This window comes from Wyeomyia smithii, chromosome 3 (genome assembly GCF_029784165.1).
Source record: "Wyeomyia smithii strain HCP4-BCI-WySm-NY-G18 chromosome 3, ASM2978416v1, whole genome shotgun sequence".
Lineage (NCBI taxonomy): Eukaryota > Metazoa > Arthropoda > Insecta > Diptera > Culicidae > Wyeomyia > Wyeomyia smithii.
In genome coordinates, this window is record NC_073696.1 from 119669507 (window position 1) to 119693021 (window position 23515).

The 23515-nt window shown below is 40.9% G+C and overlaps 1 protein-coding gene across 1 annotated transcript; it reads right to left on the reverse strand.

The window, feature by feature from the left end:
• Window positions 1–4: 4 nt before the first annotated feature.
• Window positions 5–22215, reverse strand: LOC129730903 (polycomb protein Sfmbt). The gene is made up of 8 exons (XM_055690508.1): window positions 21896–22215; window positions 5884–6041; window positions 4748–5513; window positions 3487–3964; window positions 2573–3426; window positions 2069–2508; window positions 1469–1775; window positions 5–1403 (listed from the first exon to the last, which is right to left on the reverse strand). Exons 1-8 carry the CDS (start codon window positions 21900–21902, stop codon window positions 667–669), a joined length of 3747 nt encoding a protein of 1248 aa, XP_055546483.1. The 5' UTR covers window positions 21903–22215; the 3' UTR covers window positions 5–666.
• Window positions 22216–23515: the final 1300 nt, after the last annotated feature.

The window sequence follows — 23515 nt, forward strand, 5'->3', positions numbered from 1 at the left end:
AAAGTTACTTCCTTTCGGTTTATATTTCTTACACGTTTGTCTACTCTAAATATACTTTTTGCTTTCTCTTTCCTCGTAAAAAAGATATTCCAATAAATTCTGAAACATTATTCTACTGCTAGCATGTTAGCTGTTACCTTTATACATGTATACTTTCTATACTTTTGTATTGTTTTGCTTTGTTTCTTGTGTTTTCCATTTAGACACTATTTAGCAATTCGAGCAAGAATTCACTGTTGCACACACAACTCCCACACTACAGAATGCAAGCTCTGTGACGCTGTCGTTCACGTTCAACTAGTGTTTTATTGTTTTTTGTTATCCATGTTGTTTCTTTTGTATTTGGTAATTGCTTTCTTCACTTCCCGCCCACTTTATCACTGGAAATGTTCATTCGTGAAACAATATGCGCAAACCTGCTTAACTTCGTCTACGACAGAAAGCTTTGGAATTTCCGATACGATGGTTAGTAAAAAAATGTTTCTCTTTAATCACAACAGAAAGAGTACTTGTTAAAAAAAGAACCTATAAACTTTGCTAGACGAAAAACTACTGGTTGTAAAAAAAACGAAAAGCATCTAAATAAAACTTTTCAGCAGGTGGCGCAATTGGAGAACAGAGAAATAAGTTAATACTCATCGGATATGTCTCTCCCGTAAGACCTCGCTACAGATACTTTTTTCCCAAACTGGATTTGAGTAGCCGCGATTTGCTCGGATCGATTTTGCACTTCAGTTGCTGGATGAGATCAAAAATTTTCAGCGACGGGCCGACTTTCATGTTTAGCAGGGTGATGATTTCATCCTTGCTTAGTTGCAGTAGCCGCCGACCATCGATGCCACCGGCCATGAACGACTCGCAGTGCATTGAACAATCGTTCGCGGTAAGGAACATGGCCACGTCTTTCACATCCCAGCTGTCCGGATTGATTTGGCCACCGGCCGTCGAAGGGTCAGGCGAACTCGTTCCGTTGTCGTTGATAAGCCGTGGAATGATTTTTTCCATCTCAATGTCGGTGATTTCCGAGGGAACAGATGAAGGATTACCGGTGGCACTGTTGGATTCACCGTCCTCATCTTCGGTTTTTAAACCGCCCATGTCGTCATCACCGACTCCGATGCTTTCCGTTGAATGATCGAAGATCGGTCCCAGCAGCGGGTCGTGTGGAGGTTCATGTTTGATTGAGAGAAGTGACGAGGATGCGCCACTGCCAGATGCACTGCGAGATTCCAGTGAAATCGCTGTGCTATGGCTTGTGTACTGAATATGATCCAAACTGTTGTGTAGATCCGATATGGAGTAAGGGATGTTGTTCTGGGTGGGGCCACTAACTTGTTTCTGTTGTTCGAACTGCTCCTGTTCTTTTTTGATTGACGCGGTGCGTGTTGTGGCCACAGGGTGCACTAAAGACGAGAATAAAGAAGTTAATAGCGAATAATTAGTCCATCAGAATCATCTACAAACTTACGTTCAGCTGTGTTCAGCTCGTATTTCATAATCTTTTTCTTTCGTTTTCCCTTCTTCGTAATCTTGGGGGAGATTTTCTGCGTCGGTGGGATTTTGGGCAGTATACGAGGTCCTTCAAGTTTGTGACCTACCAGAACGCACCATCCGATCGGGTAGATGTCTGGGCTTTCGCTGTCCAGCCACTGATCGTATTCATCGTCCCACCCGTCGAAGTGAACCTTAAGCAAACGTCCCACGACGCGGGAAATCGTTGCCACACAGATCAGTCTCGGGTCCATCAGATCGGCAGATTCAAGCTTCATTCCCACCTGTAATTTGCAGGATTTTAGCATACCGATAAGTTTTTGAATTGATTATGAAAATAAGTTGCTATTTAATATACACAGATTTTCTAAAAAAAACTGAGTAAAGCTTGAATAACTTCTTTGAATAGTCAGGTTCTTTTATTGATAGTTCAATCGTCAGAAATGATTGCTAAGCAAATAGTTTGAAGAACAAATAAACCAGCATATTAGCTTGTTAGAGCTGGCCTCAAATGTATAATTGTTGAACAGTTCCAACAGTTGGTTCGAATTGATGATGATTGGATTGTCAAACTTACCTTAAACTTCTGTCGTAGTAAATCTCGATGGAACAGATCCTCTGTCGCAGGTTTGCTGTTGGTATCTACCAGGTACTGGTCCCAAGTGAAGCTTGTTAAATCATAACCCTTGGGAGGTGTTAGGGTGATCTGATTGCTACAGCAAAAGCCCACCGGAAAGATGCACGGCGACTTTTCGTGATAGCAAAACCAATCCGCTCCGCTGACATCGGGATCGTACGAATCGATACGTATCATAATGTAACCGAACTTCAACACCGACATCACCGTTGCAACACAGATCGACGACAAATTAAGAGGATCAACGGCCTCCAGCTTCATACCTTCCTCGAAACCAGTCTGCTTACCCTCCAGATAATACTCCTCGAAATGGAAATTAGTTTTGAACAAGTCCATAGTAGCATCATCCTCGTTTGGTTCCAGAATCTGGTCACGTGCAGCTATGAAGTAAAGCCACGTTTTACATATTAAACATTTCAATTAATCACTTCAATTGCAACTTACCATTCATGCGGTCCATGTATTCCTCTGGAGCGGCTAAGTTGTGACCTACAGTCGTTGCCCAACCAACTGGATGGATTAGTGGAGAGTCTTCATGACACCAGAAACCGTTGTCATCCGGTGGACTATCGTAATACCGCACGTAAAGCCGCTTCCCCACAATCTTGTTAATCGAAGCAACCTTCACCTGACTGATACGGTTTTTGTCCACTACTTCCAGATTGAGACCAACTCGGAAACGAGATTTAAAACTTTCGCTGATTTTATTATAAAACGTAGACGGAAGCGTTCTAGCATTGGACAATCGCTTAACTAAAAACTCTTTCCAATCTTTGTACGGTTTTGCTATACTCTTGGGCGGGATCAAAGGTTTTCCGCGAGTTGCACACCAACCAACCGGATGGACCTCGGAAGAACACAGATTTACCCAGAAATCCTTTGACGAATCTGTATCAAAACCCTCATAGCGCAGTAGAGCCTTATAACCGCAAATGCGTAACACCGTGGCCACCCAAAACGAATGCGGTGTCCCGCCGATCAAAGCCTGCTGAGCGTCGCAATCCGTGTTCTCCACTTCGACTTTCATGCCAATTACAACATTTGGCCACATCTCATAGCCAGGAGCATGCCGAAAGCAGGTGACCGGTGCGGCGAAAAAGGTCGGATCTGCCAGCGAAGGGGTCCAATCGAACGAGTTGATAAATTCCGAAGGCTTTCTTCGAATGCTGATAATTCTTTCATCCTGAGCACAAGGCGAAGGCAATCGTGCACCCCTAGGAAGTTGCGGGATTTCATCCTGGGGCACGATTTCGTGGCTGATTGTTTTGTCGCTATTTACACCGTGGTTACTATTGTCGCTGGTATGAAAAAAATAACCCGTTAAAAACAATTTATTTCAAATTAGCTCATAAACATACCCTATTTGAGACATTTTGAATCTATAGCTGATATTTTGTACTTGCTGCTGTTGTTGTTGGTGTTGCTGTAACTGTTGAACCTGATGCTGCAGCGCCAACTGTTGCTGGAGTTGTAGTTGCTGCTGATGCAGAAGATGCTTGCTGTCGACGATGTCTGCTCCGACACTAGCTTGAGCCGCATTAGCAGACTCCGCTTCGTCAGCTGAATCGTCTATTAGTTGTTCCGGTGGCAAAGCTGACGGAGTTGCCAGCGAAGGGATGCTCTCTTGCAAGGTGACGGTTAGTGATTTGCTGCTGACAGTGGAAGAACTGTTATTTCCAGCGGTGCCACTGCTATTACTGCTGCTGCTGTTGTTGTTGGTACTGTTGTACAAACGTAACGCGTCGAATGATCGGGCACAAGTCATGCTACAAAACCGGCGTTGCTTGGTGTAGAATGAGTGCTTTACGCCGATTGCACCGCACTTTTCACAAATTGCTGCAGGAGGGAGAATGAAGCCGAATGAGCGCATTTGGATCCTCGATTTTAGTAGCGATAATCGATATGGACAAGGGCATTTTTTTGTATGGACATTGGTATCAAATTTATCAAAAAGTTTAATTTGATTTTTCGATCCGAACGCTGATTATCAAGCGAATGAAAAATTTTTATTCGAAACATTTATTATCAACGAAGATTTGAATCGAAAATGTCATTGTTTCAAGACACCTGCTTTTGTTTCACTGGAATTCAATGTAAATTACTAAAAATCAAGAAATAATTTGCGAATTAAGTTCAAATATTGTGTTAAATTCTAATTAATAAAATCAACTACGGATGAATCTAGTAAAAGAAAACGAACTGTTTTCAAAAGAGGAAAAGACGAAAAGTAGTTCTAAATAAATAAATGTCAAACAATATAATATTAATTACCGTCTACTTCGTAGACGAGAATAATGTTTACCTCTGAAAGCCAACATGATTTCATCCAACAATATTTTGCCAACAAACAATTCCATGTTAGTTATAGTTAACATTCGAATTAAAATTAATATTGATTATTGCAAAGATTTACCGCAAAAATTTGAACATTTATTTCTAACTGATAAATACGGTTTATTTTTTTTAATTTTAATTCTTAAATATACAGTTACAAAACGCAGGCAAACAAAAGAAAAACAAACCAAATAAATTGACAGTTTCAAAAAAATGAAAGAAACAAACTTGCGAAGAAAAATCCGTTCAACCCCCGTTAATTGAACAAACCAAACCACCACCTACCCATTCCATCGCGCTGAATTGGAATCACCGATGGATCGCTGTCGCCTTTATAGGCAATTGGTGTCTTCAGGACCAACCCGGGCCGCTTGACTGGTTTGATTTTTTTGTTCGGAAATCGTATCGACGTTCCACTGGGTTCACCACCCCCGCCCTGTGTTGCACCGGACGCTCCAGATGCGGCAGTTGCCGCTACGGCAATGTGCTGGGCATAATCGATTACCTTGATATCGTCGTGCTGTCCGCCGGGAGGACTCGAAGAATCGTCGTCGTTCGTGCATCCATCGTAGTCAAGAAAATTGCCTTGCGGCTGAAGCAGTTGAGTTTCATTCATTAGCTTGTAATTCAACAGGTTCTCCTGGCCAGCAACAGATAGGAATTCACTACTAGCTTCTACCATTCGTTGGTATTGTTCGTATGTTTGCATTGCATGCTCTTCATCGTTCAGGCCATCGTCTTCGTCATCGTCATCAACCATCCGAGTTCCTCCTACCGAATCATCCGCATCGTTCACCCCTCCAACAACGCTTCCACCTGCTCCGGTACCTGCCAACTGACTAGCGAGACCACTTTGCTCGAGAAAACTGTAATTCCCTAGACTAAGTTGTTGCTGTAATTGCAACTGCTGCTGCTGGAGATTAAACAGTTCTGGATTGGTGATGGCCAGCTCGGAATTGGAAATCGTAGCAAGGGCCGTTGCTGGTGTTGGGATTGCCGTTACGTGGCCACTGTAGTCACCGATAAGCGGACCGATGGCTGGGTTCATGTCCTTGAATTTACCATATTTGTATGATTTGGTCGATTGGATGTGGGTGTGTCGTGTGATATGTGAATATTTCCGGTAGGAAAAATGACGAATAAAAATTCAAAAGTGAAAAAAGAGAAATAAAAAACCAAAATTAGACAAAAACAAATTAAAACTTATCGCCCAACGTAAAGCTTAAAGAGTGAATGAAGCGTACAGGATTTCGTTTGAGTTCGACAAGTACAAAAAATTCAAAATCCACCACAACTACAAGCCTTTGAACTGAACTTTTGATATTCGTTCCGAAAGTCAAACACGACTTTAGATGCTTTGAATCATTCGCTCAAATCTTCAGGTGCAGTAACTTAGATTGATAACTAGGGGCAGTACGTACCATCGAGGGCGTTTGTTGCGTGATATCGTCCATAACCGCTGGCATAGGCTGTCCATAGAGATTGGTCAGGTTTTCATCCAGAGGCGAGGCGAACTGTCCCATCCAAACCATAGTACTTAGCTCTTGTGGATTCATACTAGGTATCACTTGGTTGAAAACTGGAATAGAATCGGGGAAAATAGTTATTAATAGTTGAAAATATGTTTAACTTTCTTTTAGAAATGTATAACAACCGCTTGGAAAATTAAACTGATACATATTAGAATTTGTATGTTCCATTCCATGAAAAGGATCATACGAATCTTTGTTTACCTCAGGCCACAATCTTATAAAGAGCCAAGTGATCAATCAATAATGATGGTTTTTACCCTATAATTCCAATCACAATTTGACTCTGTTTTAAACAAATTTTGATAACCAACGAATTCAGAATATGTTGGTTGTTTGTTTTTTAAGCATTGAGATTCGAAATTTTAAGGCTCGATTTTAGTTACAGATTTAGATGTTGAATTCGTAATTCAAATAATTATAATCACATTCCATTTTTGGAGGTTTTAAATCTCCTGTCTATCGTTCACCTGACCTATATATATATATGAACGACTAAAATTCGCTAACACAAACTACTTACGTGAAATGTAGTAGGTAGCATTTCATACATATTAACTCATATAAGAGGGGAGGAGCTTCGTGACCGCAAGGTTACAGAGTCCGCTTTGACAAATGAGTGTTCACGGGTTCGAATCTCAGTAGAATCAGCCATTTTGGTTGTCAAAGGACTTTAAAATATGTTTTATTCTCAGACTCCCCACCACAGCCTTTTCTTCAAGCCGAATTCTACAGAACCCCTGTTGATTTCCTTCCTCACAAAAATAAGTCACACTTATAATAAAAATTGGTTCAAGTAACGTATAAAAACGAAACGTATGAGAAAAAGAAAACCTTCAAGGAATTGCAATTATGACGCGATATTGGCTGGGGCAGTGAAGTTTCGACAAGACTCCTTCCTCTTCACAAAATATATGTCCAACTTATAATAAAATTGTCCAAAGGTTTAGTATTAGCTCTTCAGAAAATTGTAATTGTAAGGTGGTATAGTACAGTAGTAGTATGCTTGATAAGAAAGGGTAAAACCTCACACCAGTGTTGCCACAGGTACAGATTTTTTCGTTTCTTCTGGTCCAGATTTTGTATGGTACAGATTACAAATTTTTGTCAAAAGGTACAGATGGGTACAAATTCTTCCATTAATTTAACTGCTATTTTTTCTCGGTGCACTTGAAATCACTTGCAGTGTATCAATTGGAAAACAAAACAAAACTAAACATTTCTGTAAAGCTCAATCTGAAAGACCAGTCCGTGTTTTGATGCAAACGTTGCTGTTGTCCTGCTTCCCTTCTCAGAACACTTTAAAACTAATTCCAAAATCAATAAAAATATGTATTAACATCATCAACCAAACGAATAACTTGCAACTTCTGCAACTTTTTTAAAGTTAACAAAAGTGGACCTTCTATGCAACACAGGTACAGATTTTCAGAAGAAAATGTACAGATGAAAAAGATTTCTGTCCTTCTAGTACAGATGAAAATGTGGCACTGCCTCACACACCTGAACAGATAAAAAAATAATAAGCGCGTCACTTAATTCAATAGTGATACTGCAAATATCACAATAGATCAAATGTGTCTGGTCGCAGTAATGAGTCCACACAGAGGAAGAAACTAGTGAAAGCAAAGCCTCGGTGCTACATTCCGATTCGGAACTCGACCTTTATCTACATAGACTTCGCAGCCAACTGTTAAGTGTACAGGACACAATTGCGGGGCTAGCGCTACTGACACTTACAGTCTCTCCCGAGTCGAGACTCAAACCAACGAAGACTGGTTTGTTGGGCCACCATCGTACCTCGAGACCAGCTGCGAGGGTCAAGAAAGAAACTAGTACTCATTTTAAAAGTATCAGAAATTTGTTTACGCAGTATATCCTTAAATTTGGAAAATATTAGAGGAAGTGGTCAAAGTCACCCCGGTTTACGGTACTAATTATTTTCTCTGTGCGAAAACGCGGTTAAAAGTGTATTGTTTTGACTTTTACGCGCATTGTCATGCATAGAAATCTTTTGGAAGATTATGTTGTGATACAATGTGGCTCAAATCCATAACGACAATATTCAAAATATTCTACGTTTTCAAATGCATGGAAATTGAATTAAATAAACAGTTTAATTTATAAATAGTTACAAATAATAATAAATAGTTTAATTCCAGCTACCGAACCCCATCCTCCTCGTTGATACCAGCGGGTTATAAGTAACTAGTAAGAAGATCGGGTAACCAACCCCGGTGAAACTTTGGTCGCATGTCGACATGGGACGCGGGCTTCCTTCCTCGGAAGAAAGTTTCCTGGACATGTAACGCCACCACAAGCACCCTAAGAGACGCACCCACAAGCATTATGTCCAAGTCCTGGTTTTGTTCGGGACTCGAAACAGTAACACCACGTTGGTCCTCTTGCGAGAAAATGGGGTTGGTCGCGGGCCTTACAAGCCTGCACCAGGAAAAAGAAAAAAGCAACGAACGCTCTAACAGCAAATTCGAACCAGAATAATCGGCAAAGACCCAGACGACGAAAACAGACTAAGGATTAGATACTCGGAACATGGAACTACCGATCTTTCATTTTCCTAGACAGAGCCGAATTTAGGTGCTGGGGGCCCGGGGCGCCGTAAACTACGCGCTTTCTCTCGGAGCCGCACTGCCAGAAGAGGACGAGCTGGAAGAAGCCCCTCTAGAGGCCTGCTGGAATACCGTCAAATCAGCCATCACCAATGTAGCGGAGAACGTCCTAGGTCGCGAACTACCGAGTCGACGTAACGAATGGTTTGACGAGGAATGTCGGCAGATATTGGATGAAAAGAACGCAGCGCGGGCAGTAATGCTTCGGAGAGCCACCCGTCAGAACGTGGAGCGGTACAAACAGAAACGGAGACAGCAAACCCAACTCTTCCAGGAAAAAAGGCGCCGCCAGGAGGAGGAGGAGTGCGATAAACTACGACAGCTGTCCCGCTTTCATGAAACACGAAAGTTCTATCAGAGATTCGACGTATCCCGCAAAAGCTTTGTTCTGCGAGCCGAAATGTCTTGACTGATGATCGTGAGCTGATCGAAAGGTGGAAACAGCACTCGATGAAGATCTGAATAGTGTACAGACAGGAGACCAGAACGGCGATGTAGGAGACTGTCGGTGCAGCAAGCGACGGAGTTGTGCCATCCCCATCGATAAGCGAAGTGAATGATGCTATCCGGCGGCTGGAAACAAGACAGCTGGAAAGAACGGTATCGGAGAGCAGCTTCTCAAGATTGGTTTGGGCAAGTTGGCGAGTTGTCTGCATCCACGGACTGTCAAGATTTGGGAAACGGGATGCCTACCGGAGGAGTGGAAGGATGGGGTTATTCGCCCCATCTACAAGAAAAGCAACAAGCTAGATTATGAAAACAATCGAGCGATCACTATCCTGAAAGCCGTCTACGAAATGATATTCCAAATAGTTTTTCAGCGACTGTCACCACTAATCAAGGTCGGTCCACAACGGACCAGATCTTTACTCTTCGGCAGATCCCCCGAAAATGCCGCGAATACAGAGTCCCTACGCATCATCTTTTATCGACTTTAAAGCCGCTCATGACACGATTAATCGTGAAGAGTTATGGAAAATACTCGACGAGAACGGCTTCCCCGGGAAGCTTACCAGACTGATAAAGGCTACGATGGCGAGTGTGCAGCAGGGTGTCCTAAAAAAAAATAGATGTTGAAATAGTCAAGGTGCTCAACCTTAAATTGAAAGATAATGTAATTTATAGTATTTTTGTAGTTCATTTCGACTTTCTAATAAATCGTTTTCAGGTTGCCCAAATGTGATTTATGAAAACATGACATTTTTAAGTTACGAAACCACTCTTTTGCACTTTTGAAGTAGAATACTTCTCTCAGGAAGTTCGGCTACATAGGGATGTGAAATGAAAATCTAAAACCGAAAAAAGTGAAAAATATGTTCAATTTCAAATGCTAATAAATCGGTTAGTATTCGATGGATTTCCTTCGTTCTTGCAGCAATAGATTGGAAAATCTTCTAAGATTCTCTCAAAATGAAGATAATTGTAATTTTATTATTCAAACTATTGTACTATTGAAAACAGTTAAGCCTTGTCAAAACGGAAAATTAGACCTCTGATTGGTCGTTATGAGATTGCTTCCCAAGCACGGTCGACATAATCATATACCTTGCAGTTTAAAATATGCTATTTGGCCTATATAAGAGCCTGTTCCAGCCGAAGCCGCTCATAAAAGTTCTAGAAAGCGACAACAGTAGTCGTCCATCCTTAGCAGCAGCACTAGCAGTGCAGTGGATACCAGCGAAAGTGGATAGCGGCCACAGCTGTGTCAAAGCAAAAAAAAATTCGATAAATGCGACTAAAACATGGTATTTACATAATTTTGGGGCGCTGAACACGAATTTGGCATCCATTTTTTGTTTGGGGCCGCCCATAAAGCACGAAACCCAATTTTTAATATTTTTTGGCACTTTCTTCCTTTTTATAGAATTATATGATCTTTGACCACGAGTAGTGCCACCGGGCGTCTTCCCCATTGAAAAAAAAACGTTATTTATGGACGACCAATCGAACTAAACAAATTTTAAATATATTTATTTTTCAAATAAACTAAAACAACATAAGTAACACAAACTAATTACAAATTGAAAAAGTCATCATCATCATCATCATCATCTTCCGCTGTGATCGCTTGAATCTTGTGTTGAATTGTTTCCAGAAAATTTGAAATTCATTATACTTATCAGCAAGAAAAATGTCTTTCGCTGCAATTTTCATTTCTTCTAGTGATTTTAGGAAATCAGGGTTCTATGGTTGAAAGGGGACATTTAAATACATGTATAACACCATGACTCGACAACTTACTAGACAGTGAATTAGGTGGTGCCGCTGAAATTAAAGGCTCCATAATAAAATTCATCAAATTTATGAATTTGAAAACCAAGACACTGGAATGACACAACGTTCTAAATGAATACGAAAAGATGCGGAGTGCGACGACTGTTTTTTGTTTTACCTAAATTTTGAATGTAGTCACAACCGTGGCAAACTGCGGCAACTAAACTTTTAAGCTACTTTTCTACCAAACACAACAACTTTACAACAACTTTTCCTTTGACGTCAAAAAAATCCAAGCTATCCTTGAAGCTACAGAGCGTTTCAAAGTAATGTACTTTTTTAAAAAAAAAAGACAAAAATCGTCAGTTCGCCAAGCTTTGAAAAGTCATAAAAAATTCAGATTTCATGATATTGCGCCCAAATTTTGGATTTAGACACTTGAATGTTATAGCAATAAAGGAAAAAATATTATGAAACAGCTAACGAAAAAAAATTTTTTTGGCTGATGGCCAGCGGTTCCCCACTGTGCATAGCAATGGATAGCGCACCAGTTGCAGCGGATCTCAGCATCTATAGCAGCTAGGCCAGCTGATGCAGGGGCAGCGGATACCAATGGTAGCATATAGCGGCCACAACTGTGGCATGGCTATGGATAGCGTAGTAGTTGCAGCTGGTATATCTGACCATGAAGCATTTATGCAATAGTTGAATGAAAGTTGCAATTGCAGCAATCGCCCTTTTTCAAGGCTACTAAATGTATTTGGAAGAGCATAATGAATGGTTATTAATAAACTGCAACTGGGGTTTGATGCTGCTGCAAATGCACAGCAGTATGATGTTCATTACGATTTGTTGATACTGTGCTTAACAAGCGGTATATACGAAACAAATCCGATTTAGAAATGACTGACACGCAAGCAGCCGGGTTATCTTTCTTGTAAATGTATTCTACTTCAACCTTGCGGTCGTGGCTTTGCACACAACCCTCCTGTGATTTTTGCAATTCTGTTCGATTCCCATATTCTTCCATATATTTTTATTTTTGTAGGGTTTTTTTTTTAATATTTTACATGGTATGGTTCAGCTTTGCATTCAGTTATTTGACTCACAAGCCTATTAAACATCGCAAAAAGGGAATTTTTCCATAATTTTTAGATAAAACCCTTCAAAACACATACAAATTATATGTTCAGTCCAAACAACATTTTTACTAGAAAGCGATAAATTTACTGGTGGCCCTCTAACAATTCCTGAAAAACTCCCAACAAGGAACCAATCACCCTGTAAAACCCCTTAATCGGCCAACGAAACGGCAAGTCGTATTGTTATAAAAAGGGGTCGGATGTAGCAGCTATTTTTTTGTGTCTTGAAATCATATATTTCTAGTAATATTTTTTATTTCTGTAATTTTACGATTGTTCACGTTAACAGCTATGAGCAAATTTAAATAAATTTCGAAATATTCGGGTGAAAATTCTATGTCGCGCTTCTCCCACACGTGGTCCCCGTGGTTCTGTGATTAGCGATGTCGGTCGGCAAGCTCTCCCATACGGTTGGGGTGTCGGCTTCGATTCCCGCTCAGGTAAAAAATTTCTCGACTCAACACTGGGGCACGTTGTATCGTTGTACTTATCCTACAACATGCCAAAATGTGCTAAAAACAATATCGATAACAAATTCTTTAAACTAATTCAGTTGATCAAGACCGCATTAGCATCCCTGGTTGTACCCTAATATACCCTGCGATATTGTTGTTATTGTTGTTTCAAAGAAATTCCACACGAAAGTTAATGTTAAATAGACACTGAAACTGCAGCATTATCTTGTAGCTCGTTCAAGAAAGGCTTCTTGGCTTCCTCAATCAGGGGAATAATAGCCTTGAGCAATGCTCCTTTCTGTGACGTGATAATTCCCTGTGGATGATCTGCTTGCTTCAAATGATCATTCAAATTGAAATTGTTTTAATCCAGAAAAACCGTTTTTAGGTGCTTAGCTTTGAACAGCTTTCAGAAGTTGTCCGACAGCATATCCAAGACTTGAACCTTAGATTTTGCTTTTTCAACGACGGCCTGAAAGTCGAGGTAAATAACAGGTGGACGTTTCCGCCTTCTTCCTCGTACTGCAGCAAAGGAGCCCAAAAATACTTGAGAAAAATATTACTACTAGACAGAGCGGTTGTGAGTGAGACTGGTATGCGATTATTTTACTACTCGATGGTCTAAATAATCGCATATTAGTCTCTACGTTATTTTCCATTGGAATATACAAATGCTATTTTTCAACAAAGAAGTTATTATAAAGGTTTATCTCATTACATTATGTCGAAAACATAGAACAAAACACCCCAAATAGGTGAAATATCCAAAACACGAAAAATATCTTCAAACGTTGTTTTCTCAAATCGATGATTTTTCAGATGGGACTGATATGCGATTATAAGCAGTATACGTCCGTAACTAATTTTGTGGAACAGACGAACATTGAAATAAGATAGCTCCATACGACCGAAACACGAAAGGTTAGAATTTCAATCGGCCCAAATCATGAAAGGTAGAATTTTGTTTTAGTCGCACCTCTGCCGCATAATCGAGTCGGTTACCGATCCGCCGTCGGAAGTGGCAGCCTCTTACAGGCAGACAATTGATCTGCTGGATTATTCGAATTACTGGAGCTCAGGGGCTATCCCTTATAGCGAATTTCTTTATTCCACCAGCTCACCTCGTTTTGACATGGAAGCGCACTAACTGCTGTCAAAACTCTTCTTTATTCGCTCAATTTTGACCCAGTTTTGACCTGCCGTGCTGCCCGAAGCGCACTGTAAAATTTGTCAGCTTCAACCCACCACCGCACGTGCTAAGTTCGTGAACAATTATCTGGTATCTCTTTCTTACTTGCGTCTTAAATGGCGATGACGTTTTATCATTCCTCGGCAGTTTTGCCCGCACACAGTGGAATAAAGAAATTCGCTATTAGTTTACATCCGGACCGGTAGCGAGTAAAGGCCTAGAGATAAAGTTTGGCCGACTGGATTTCCATCGATCTGGCAGCCATTCTAAAATTTCAAAGAACCAGCAACATTGCAAAAAATAAAAGTCATTACATGACTACTCGTATTTTCAGTTTCATAGTTTTTTGTTTCAGTTTGTTTTGCTACATATAGTGAAAAAAATGAAATGCTGTTTCCTATTCTGTTCAAATCGAACATCACGAAATTTTGGAAACATAAGCTATTTTCGATTCCCCACCAATAAAAATCATCGCCGAAAATGGCTTGAGTTTTGTGAATTACCGGAGGATTTTTTAATAACAGAAACGACACGTCTTTGTAGCGTAAGTTTGGCGTTTTGAAAATATCAATCCGAATAAAAAAATGTTTTGCAGTTCCTCTTTCGTCACGATGATTAATGCCTTGCGTCGGAGAATGGAAAAGCACTAAAAGTTACCGGAACCTGTGTATAAGTTTGTGGCTCAGTAAGACACCGGATAATATGTCGATTGATTACGCTCACTCCAAACAAGCTACCCAATGTTCGTTGAAAATTCCATGTATCACTAACAGCCGTAGTAACTCAGAATCTCATCCAGTTGTCAACAGTGAGGAAAAACAAAATTAAAAATTAATCAGAAGCAGAAGATCAGAGACAATAGAAAGGAGGTCTATGGCGTTATGATTTTTGTAATCATTTAAAAAATATAATATTGTGAAGATTCTTGGAATTCAATGTTTTGTTTTTTGTTATATTCGAGTTTCATCTCTTTTTTCGCATTTGCTATTGTTAAATTATTGTTGGTTGGCGAATGGTTGGACACGTGTCACTTGAGATCCTATTGTGGTCATCCACCTCTGTCCAGCAACTATCCCAACCTCCACGTGGTGCCAACCGGGATACGAGTAACCTTAGCGGAGATCGGGTAACCAACCCCGGTGGAAACTTTGGTCGTATGCTGACTGGGAAGGGGGAACGTACGCGGCTGTTTCCCCATGTTAGGGGCGGCGTACAACAGCGTCTGATCCGGAGCGGGCGGCTGAATCATGAAACGCGGTGTCTCGCCAGCTATATCAAAGACGGCAGCCCCCTCGCGAGACTAGGTATCGCAGCCCTAGTAAGGCAGCATACTGAATATTAAATACTACGAACAATCCAGATATAAATACGGAACGGAATAATCGGAATGCACCTAGGCGAACGAAGAAGGACAACGATTATTGGAAACTCGGTACTTGGAATGTAAGGACTCTACTCGAACCGGCACGCGCAAGTATCGTGGCTAGAGAGCTGCGGAAGGTGAATGTGGAGGTTACAGCTATCCAAAAGGTGCGGTGGCCGAAATCGGGAGAACGCGAATTTCGAGCAGTAGATCCTATTGCGGACACTTCATTTAAGTACCACATCTACTATAGCGGCGGCGTGAAAGCAGAAGAGGAGTCGGTTTCGTGCTAATTGGAAAACAGATGAAGCGTGTCATTAGATGGAGGCCGATCAGTGACCGTATATGCGTGTTGAGAATTAAGGGCAAATTCTTCAACTACAGCCTAATAAATGTGTACGCACCGACCAACGAGAAACCCGATGACGAAAAGGAGGAGTTCTATGAGCTCCTGGAAAAGACATACAATGAGTGCCCAGGACACGATATAAAGATTGTCATCGGAGATGCAAATGCACAGGTCGGCCAGGAAGACTTCTTCCGCCCCGTAACTGGTAGGGAAAGCTTCCACTCTACTACGAACGACAATGGCCTGAGGCTTGTTAATTTCGCTGCAGCTAGGGGGATGGCTATATGTAGCACTTATTTTGCACGCCAGAACATAGGTAAGCACACCTGGATGCACCCGAATGGAGAGCTTTGCTCTCAAATTGACCACGTTCTGATTGATGGACGGCACTTTTCAGACGTTACAGACGTGAGGTCGTTCAGAGGACCGACCGTTAACTCGGATCACTATCTCGTAGTAGCCAAAATCCGCGCCCGGCTGTCCAACGTGCTGAAATCCAAGGCAACGAGGAGGATGCAGTTGAACATCCAGCGGCTATCAACTGAAGGAGTGGCTGCAGAGTACTCGCAGAAAGTTGATGAACGGATTGAGGAAAGAGTTGAAGGGAACCTGAATGAACAGTGGAGGCACATCCACAGTTCGATCAGCACTACAGCGCGAGAAGTGTTGGGTACAACTGCGGCAGCTGCGCCCAATGAGTGGTTTGACGCTGAGTGCCAGCGAGTGACGGAAGAGAAGAACCGCGCCAGGGGTCACATGTTGGCCACGGCTGTGACTCGTCAGAGCATGGGTAGATATCGGGATGCAAGAGCCGCTGAAAAGAGACTCCATCGCCGGAAGAAACGACAGCATTGGGAGCGTATTCTTGCGGAGGCGGAAGGTTGCTTCTCCAGGCACGATGCGAGGAGCTCCTGCAAGAAGGTCAACGGAATCAGGAATCGAAACGTGTCAGCCTCTGTCATGTGCAACGATAGGGAGGGGAACCTGTAACCGATAAAACTGAGGTGGCCAGGCGTTGGAAGGAACACTTCAGTGTGCTGTTGAACGGTGAGGGAAACAGTGGAGTCGAGAGGAGCAGGATGACTATTGAGAATGATGGTTAAGCTGTGGATCCACCATCCATGGACGAGGTGAAGAAAGCAGTGAAAGAGTTGAGAAACTGCAAGGCAGCCGGGAAGGACGGCATTCCCGCCGAACTCTTCAAAGTCGGGAGCGAACAGCTGTATCGTGCCATCCATCGGATCATGCTAAGAGTGTGGTCTGATGAAGAATTGCCCTCGGACTGTTTGGAGGGTCTCATATGCCCGATCTACAAAAAAGGCCATCGCCTGGACTGTAGCAATTATCGGGGCATAACTCTTCTCAATACCGTGTACAAAATTCTCTCCCGCATCCTGTTCCACAGACTGAGGCCGTTGCAGGAGACCTTTATTGGCGAGTACCAATGCGGTTTTCGAGGGGGACGCTCCACGACGGACCAAATGTTTACCTTGCGACAAATCCTCGATAAATTTCGAGAATACAACTTGCAGACGCACCATCTGTTCATAGACTTCAGGGCAGCGTACGATTCAGTCAAGAGAAATGAGTTATGGCAGATTATGATTGAACATGGCTTCCCAACAAAGCTGATTAGGCTGATTCGTGCCACCCTTGAAGGTTCTACATCAAGCGTCAGGATAGCCGGTGAGATATCGGACTCGTTCGTGACGTTAGATGGTTTGAAGCAGGGTGACGGGCTGTCGAACTTATTGTTCAACATCGCATTGGAAGGTGCTATACGGAGGGCTGGTGTGCAGAGAAGCGGCACCATCATTACGAAGTCGCACATGCTTCTCGGTTTTGCGGACGATATCGACATCATTGGTATCAACCGTAGAGCTGTGGAAGAGGCCTTCGGACCTCTCAGGAGGGAAGCTGCGAGATCAGGGCTCGTCATAAACTCTGCCAAAACGAAATACATGGTGGCTGGCAGAGTGCGTGGTAGTCCGTCGGAGGTTGGTGCTGCGGTGGTGCTAGATGGGGAAACATTTGAAGTAGTCGACGAATTTATTTACCTGGGAACATTAGTGACATGTGACAACGAGGTTAGCCGTGAGATAAAGAGGCGGATAGCAGCCGCCAACAGGGCCTTTTACGGACTACGTAACCAACTAAGGTCCCGCAGTCTGCAAATCCGTACTAAACTTGCACTCTATAAAACACTGATTCTTCCGGTGGCTCTCTACGGCCATGAATCATGAACGCTGAAAGAGGCTGATCGGCGAGCTCTTGGTGTTTTTGAGCGTAGGATTTTGCGTTCAATCCTTGGCGGCAAACTAGAAAATAGTGTTTGGCGCAGACGCACGAACCATGAAGTGTACCAGGCATACAAACCGGCGGATATAGTCAAGCGGATAAAACATGGCAGGCTTCAGTGGGCTGGGTATGTAGCGAGAATGCCGGATGAGCGTCAAGCGAAGGCTATATTTAGCAGGAATCCCGATAGAGGTCGTCGACTTCGAGGTAGACCCCGCACTCGTTGGATGTGTGCTGTCGACGAGGATGCACGCGAAATAGGTGTTAGGGGCGATTGGAGGATAGCAGCCCAAGACCGAGGGACATGGCGACGTATTCTGGATTCGGCACTGGATCGATAATCGGTCTGTCGCCTTAGAAGTAAAGTAAAGTAAATTATAATACTTTCCATCTACTAAGACAAACTTGACATGTCAAACATTCTTATGTTCGATTGGAACGAGTTTTGACAGTTCGATTGGAATTTTTCAGTGACAGTCGTCCAAACTTTAACTCTAGGGCTTTAGTTGCGAGCAAGTAGTCCCAGACCCAGTGCCCCAGACAATGCACAGTGGTTCGATTTGTATGGCAAGGGCGGTCATAAATAGTTTTTATGCAATTTAATCCTCGAAAACTATTGAAATCGATAGAAAAATGTGTTTTTAGACTGAAACAAGCATATCGATGGGTTTGAGGTTGTATGGTGAAATAAGAATTCATGTTTTTATCAAGATATTCAATAAATTATATTATATTTTATCTTTTTCAAACAAATTCAAACAAATTATCGTTTTTTAAACACTTGACAAGCTCAAATTGTTTTATCGTTGAATATTGATGCTTCGTCAATTTTCAACAATCAAAGAAACGACTTCATTAGGGTTAAGATTTACTAAACCGATTGATTTGCTCGAATGAGAAGAATGACGCAAAAATCGACAAGCAGATGAGGTTGTTGCAGGCAATTCGGAAATTCTCCGGCGTTTTGAACCGTCTTAAATTTCAAGTTATGTTCAGCTTGTGCAATAACTGCTTTGCAGATCTCAAACACGTGGCACCTCTTCTCCATTGCAATTCCAGTTTTGGAAGACCATATTTTCAATAGTGATAAACGTTTGAAACAAATCTGTGAGTTGGACTTGAAAATTCTAGAAACTATGTAAAAGGCATATTTTTCAAACGAAGGAATAACTATCTTTAACCGCTTGCCACCAACTTAGATGCAAAAACCTGCAGCTGAAACCTTCAACAAATCTTTGTTAAGACCTGAATCTATCGTTTGGTGGTAGTTGGGTGATAGTATCTTGCGCGGAACACATTTAAAAGTTTACATGAACTTTAGTATGAGTGGCGCACTTTAGCTTTTTAACTATGTTCACTCTTACGACTAATTGTGATTACAGTTTAGCACAAACCTATCTAAACACTACCGTAAGGGCAAAACAAAGCTGTTTTCTGAAGGTTCATGATGAAAATAAGCAAAGGAAGCAAGTAGATTTGTTCCACAGCGGATACATAAATACACAATGTAAAAAAACACGCACTGCTTAAGCTGATTATGCAAGTGTCAAACGCCTTCACTTGTCTCGTGCTTAAATGTAAACTGTTCACAAAATAGGCTAACAAAAACAGTTTTTCTGCATGCTCGGGTTAATTATCAATACATTAAATCGATAATAACCAGGAAACGCGAAACAATTTTTTTTTATTTTTGGCCTATGGGCGAACCACTGTGCAATGGTGTTAATTGAAGGCCACGATTACGTTGTAATCAGGGGGCTCTTGTGGCTGTCAAACTCCATACATTTTCCATCTACCACTCATTGATTCTGGTACCAGCGTTTCTGGTACCCACTTTTTGGTTGGTTTGCCCTAAAACAAGTGAAATAGAGTAAACGTCCTATTTTTTCGGTAGACTTATTCTCGAGTAAATGTCGTTTTAGATGAAAAAAACAAGAGCTCAACATTTGTTTTCAGTACAATGTGCACTTTCAATGAATAAGATAAGTTTTGTAAGTATTTGAAATGAAATATTACCGCCGTGATAAATATATGATTGGTAGGCAAAATGTTGACGTTTATAGGCCCCTGGTTGTAATCTATGTATGTAGTGATATTTGTGATATATCTCAACCTATTGAAACTGGTATGCTGGAGCCTGTAAAAACAGTCGTTATTGTTTCCTATAATGTCGAAGACTGACAATCGTAGTTTGTTTCGACAGGTTGTGATAGTGTCCAACTACAGGAGCATGCATCAATAAAGTTGACGTGGAACATGCCATAAAAAAGGCTTCTAAATCCGCAACGCTGCCCAGACCGGAACTGCTTATTCAAAAATGCTTTGAACCAACGGTGATTAGATGGTTTCCAATACCCTGGCGCTTAAGAGATAAACTAATCCAACGCTTCCTTGTTGACTCATCCTTGTTACTACATAGAAACTATTATTGAAAATTGCCTTTTATCGAGTTTTGAGATGTTAAATAGGTACCCGAATATCTCATCGAGCACATGCCGGTTAATTTGGTTCGATTGGATGTAGAATTGACCCATTGGTTTCTCTGCCTATTTCCATGCGATTCAGCCAGTTACATCTAAATTTATCTAGTTTTGTGAACAGGTCCCACGAAATACCCTTTCACAAATCCGCCAGTTTCGTTTTCAGCCTTTCCAAAATTAAACTCTCATATAATTCAAATGAGTAAACCTTTTTTATGCAATTAATATTTAAGAAGTTAAGAAGCTTACACTTTTGCAAAAGTAAAATTTGAGCGACTTTCGAGCTCGGAGTAAACTTCTTCGGTATTATTCGCTATAATGTAAGATTTATTATTACAGTGTTGTTTTAGCAAATTCGGGTAGCCTTTAGATCTATCCAAGTGACGACACTGGTCAATTATGAAAACAATTTTGTTATACAAGTAAACAGTAAAACCGCAACTTCAATGTGAAGCAATATGTGATTGTGGGTGTTTAATTGCAAAAAAAAAAACAAAACGAAAATGTACACGTTTTTTTGCATGAGTTTTATATTGTGAGGTATATGAAAAAGGACCACTTCCGAGAAGATTTCCAACCTTTTAGTTTTTCCGATCCTTGAAATGAATTTCAACGCATTACATAAACATTGCGTCAGCAGATTACTATCTGAACCAGTTTCACGTTGAAAAATAACGTATTTTTAGCCTGGAAAGATTATTAAGATTATTAAGTCCTTATAGACATTCTAAATTAGAATCATCAAGTTTCGAGTTTTTTTTAAATGAGATTTTTTTCATGCAATCCCTATCCACCGCATGAAAAAAGACTTTTTCATAATGTTGGGGAAACATTGTTTTATAGCTACACGTGAAATTTCAAATGATTTTTTGTGCGGTCCTTATTCCTCGCACAAAAACAGGTTTGACTGTATATAAAATTAAAATATATAAAAAAAAATTCAATCGCTTTTGAACAAACGGTTGCGTTTGTCACAAAGAGTAGAAATTCGAAAATTGTGATAATTATACTGCAATTGTATAAATTTAATTACCCTCGAAAATTTGCTATAACCAGTTTTTTTTTTAAATATAAAAGTTAAAATCTCCCCAGCCCTAACGATTAGTTACGCCACTGACTTGATTCACTAGGTATCATTGTTTATATTTATGTTTAAAAAAGGTCAGCTTGTGACAAAACTCAAGTAATTACAAATAGGTACAGCTATTTTCTTTGCAGTAAATCAAGCCCTCTCTCGCCTTGGCTTATGTTGAGAAAATAAATTAGATTATCATATAATTATTAATCCTGACATATTTCATTTTGAAACCTATTCAGTAGAACATTTATAGAACAGACTCTAGCGATTTAAGTTCATGCCATTCCAATAAGTCTGAAAGTTGTACCTATCTCAATCCTGTAAAAAAAAACCTGTCGCAATCAGGAACAGTTGCCTATGCTGTACTGCACTTGACGACAGGACTCTTGTCCTGTGCAAGAAAAGCGCAAGGCAGTAGCAGTATCACACAAACTATGCGATACAAGCTTCGATGATGCCACAGCTAAGTTAATGCCATTAATTACAAAGCGAAAATCATTCAATCCGTCTCAGCCGGAAATAGTGCTATTCCTTTCCGCAAAGCGGTCCGCGAAGAATAACTCTAGTTTCGGTAATTTCGATTACAAATTTCGAAGGCTATCATCCGATATTAAATGCACTACAAAGTCGTATTTGTCGAAGCATCGAGTAAAACAAATTCCGCACGGCTGATGGTTGATGGAAACGCACGCACGCACTAACTCACCGTTCATATTTCAACTAGCTGCACATATCTGGCGACGGACAAACTCCTCCGGATAGCTTTTCGCAACTTTCCTGCACAATTTGTACACAAATTTTACAGGAATAATCAAACAACACACGCACCGACGTCGAAAATTAGTAATTTTGTAAATTTTTCCTCGATTGTTCTTCTTTTCCTAGTTGCTGCTGTTGGGCTTTGCTTTCTTTCTCACCACCAACAGACGACGATAGGTTTTTTTCCTTCACCGAACGATACGTGAAAAGCGCGAGGCCGAAATAATACGCTGACTGACGGCCAGACAGAACGCAGAATGTTTGAAAGTTCGAAAAGTGAGACACAAATGTTTTAGTGTGCGTGCATTGTTGCTGTGGCGAAACGCGTTAGTGTTACCCGATATGGCAGAGTAATTGGCCGTCATCATTCGAAATCGAACTGCGAATAGAGCGAAAAGATATTTGTAATTCATAGCAAGGTGAATATATTTGAAAATAAACCAGCTTATAGAGCTTTCTGACAGATCAGTCACGCACACTAAATTCGGGTTGTTTGCGTTGTTTGCCTCATAATTGACTGTTGCTTAATTCTACCGGGATTAAACAAATCGAAAAATATATATTATTCTTTGAGTTGCTCGGTATACTGGAAATCAAATATCCATTTTGTAAGATAGGGGAGCGGGGGGTAGTTTCGGACAGAGCTTAAAAAACTAATGGTGCAATTTTCAACCAAACTAAAAATATAAGTAAGTTGGCAGCCTTTCCACCAACATCTACCATATAGTTTGATAGCTCTTGGTTGTTTATTACTTACGGAAACAACACAGCGCCATTTTTCATTCATGTTTTCAACCGTTTAAGCTTAAAGTTGTAAGTATTTCCTAACTTCTTTGTGAACGATTTGAAAATTTAAGTACACCACCTTAGTTCGTAACTAATATGCAATGATAAAACGTTATAACATCGGGGAAACAAGGATCTTATTTATAAGATAATATTAAGATTTGACTTCGGATGGTGGTGGGGCACACTCGGACACTTACCAAATTTGTGTTTGTTTGTTGTTTATTAACAAACATCGATTTGGACTGATTCTCAGTCCTAAGAATAGTTCGGAACTACAAAAAGAAAACCGATAGAGCAAGCATCAATGAAGATGAGCTAGGAAGAGTTTCTAACGAAACAATGTCTTCGAAACACGCTTCTGATACCTGCGGAATTGAAAGAAGTACCTTGGTCTGTCGTCTGAAAAATCAAAGAAACGAAAAAACGGAAAAATCAGAAAGCTTCTCGTCCAAAAACTCAGATCAACAAGTTTTCACGAACGTGGAAGAAACGTTTCTGGAGAAATATTTGATCGAAAGCTCCCATATGAATTACGGATTGACGTATCAGGCCAAGGCGATTGGGAAATTGTTTCGCAATATTCTGGAACACTTGAATGAGGTTCCAGAAAGCAGCGTAAGTAAACCAATTTTGCTGTTGCTTGACAATCACGAATGCCATTGTACTTTGAACCAATCAAATATTGCCGTGAAAATTACATAGTTCTTGTAACCTTCCTCCCTTATAGCCAGTTGGCTCGATTTTTATTCAATGAAATAAATTTGAAATAAAAGGGAGT

Excerpts from the sequence above, each read along its gene's own strand:
- LOC129730903 (XM_055690508.1), bottom strand. Across the intron at positions 3,427-3,486 it reads TTCAAAATGTCTCAAATAGG|CGACAATAGTAACCACGGTG; the intron begins GTATGTTTATGA and ends TTTTCATACCAG. Across the intron at positions 1,776-2,068 it reads TACTACGACAGAAGTTTAAG|GTGGGAATGAAGCTTGAATC; the intron begins GTAAGTTTGACA and ends TGCAAATTACAG.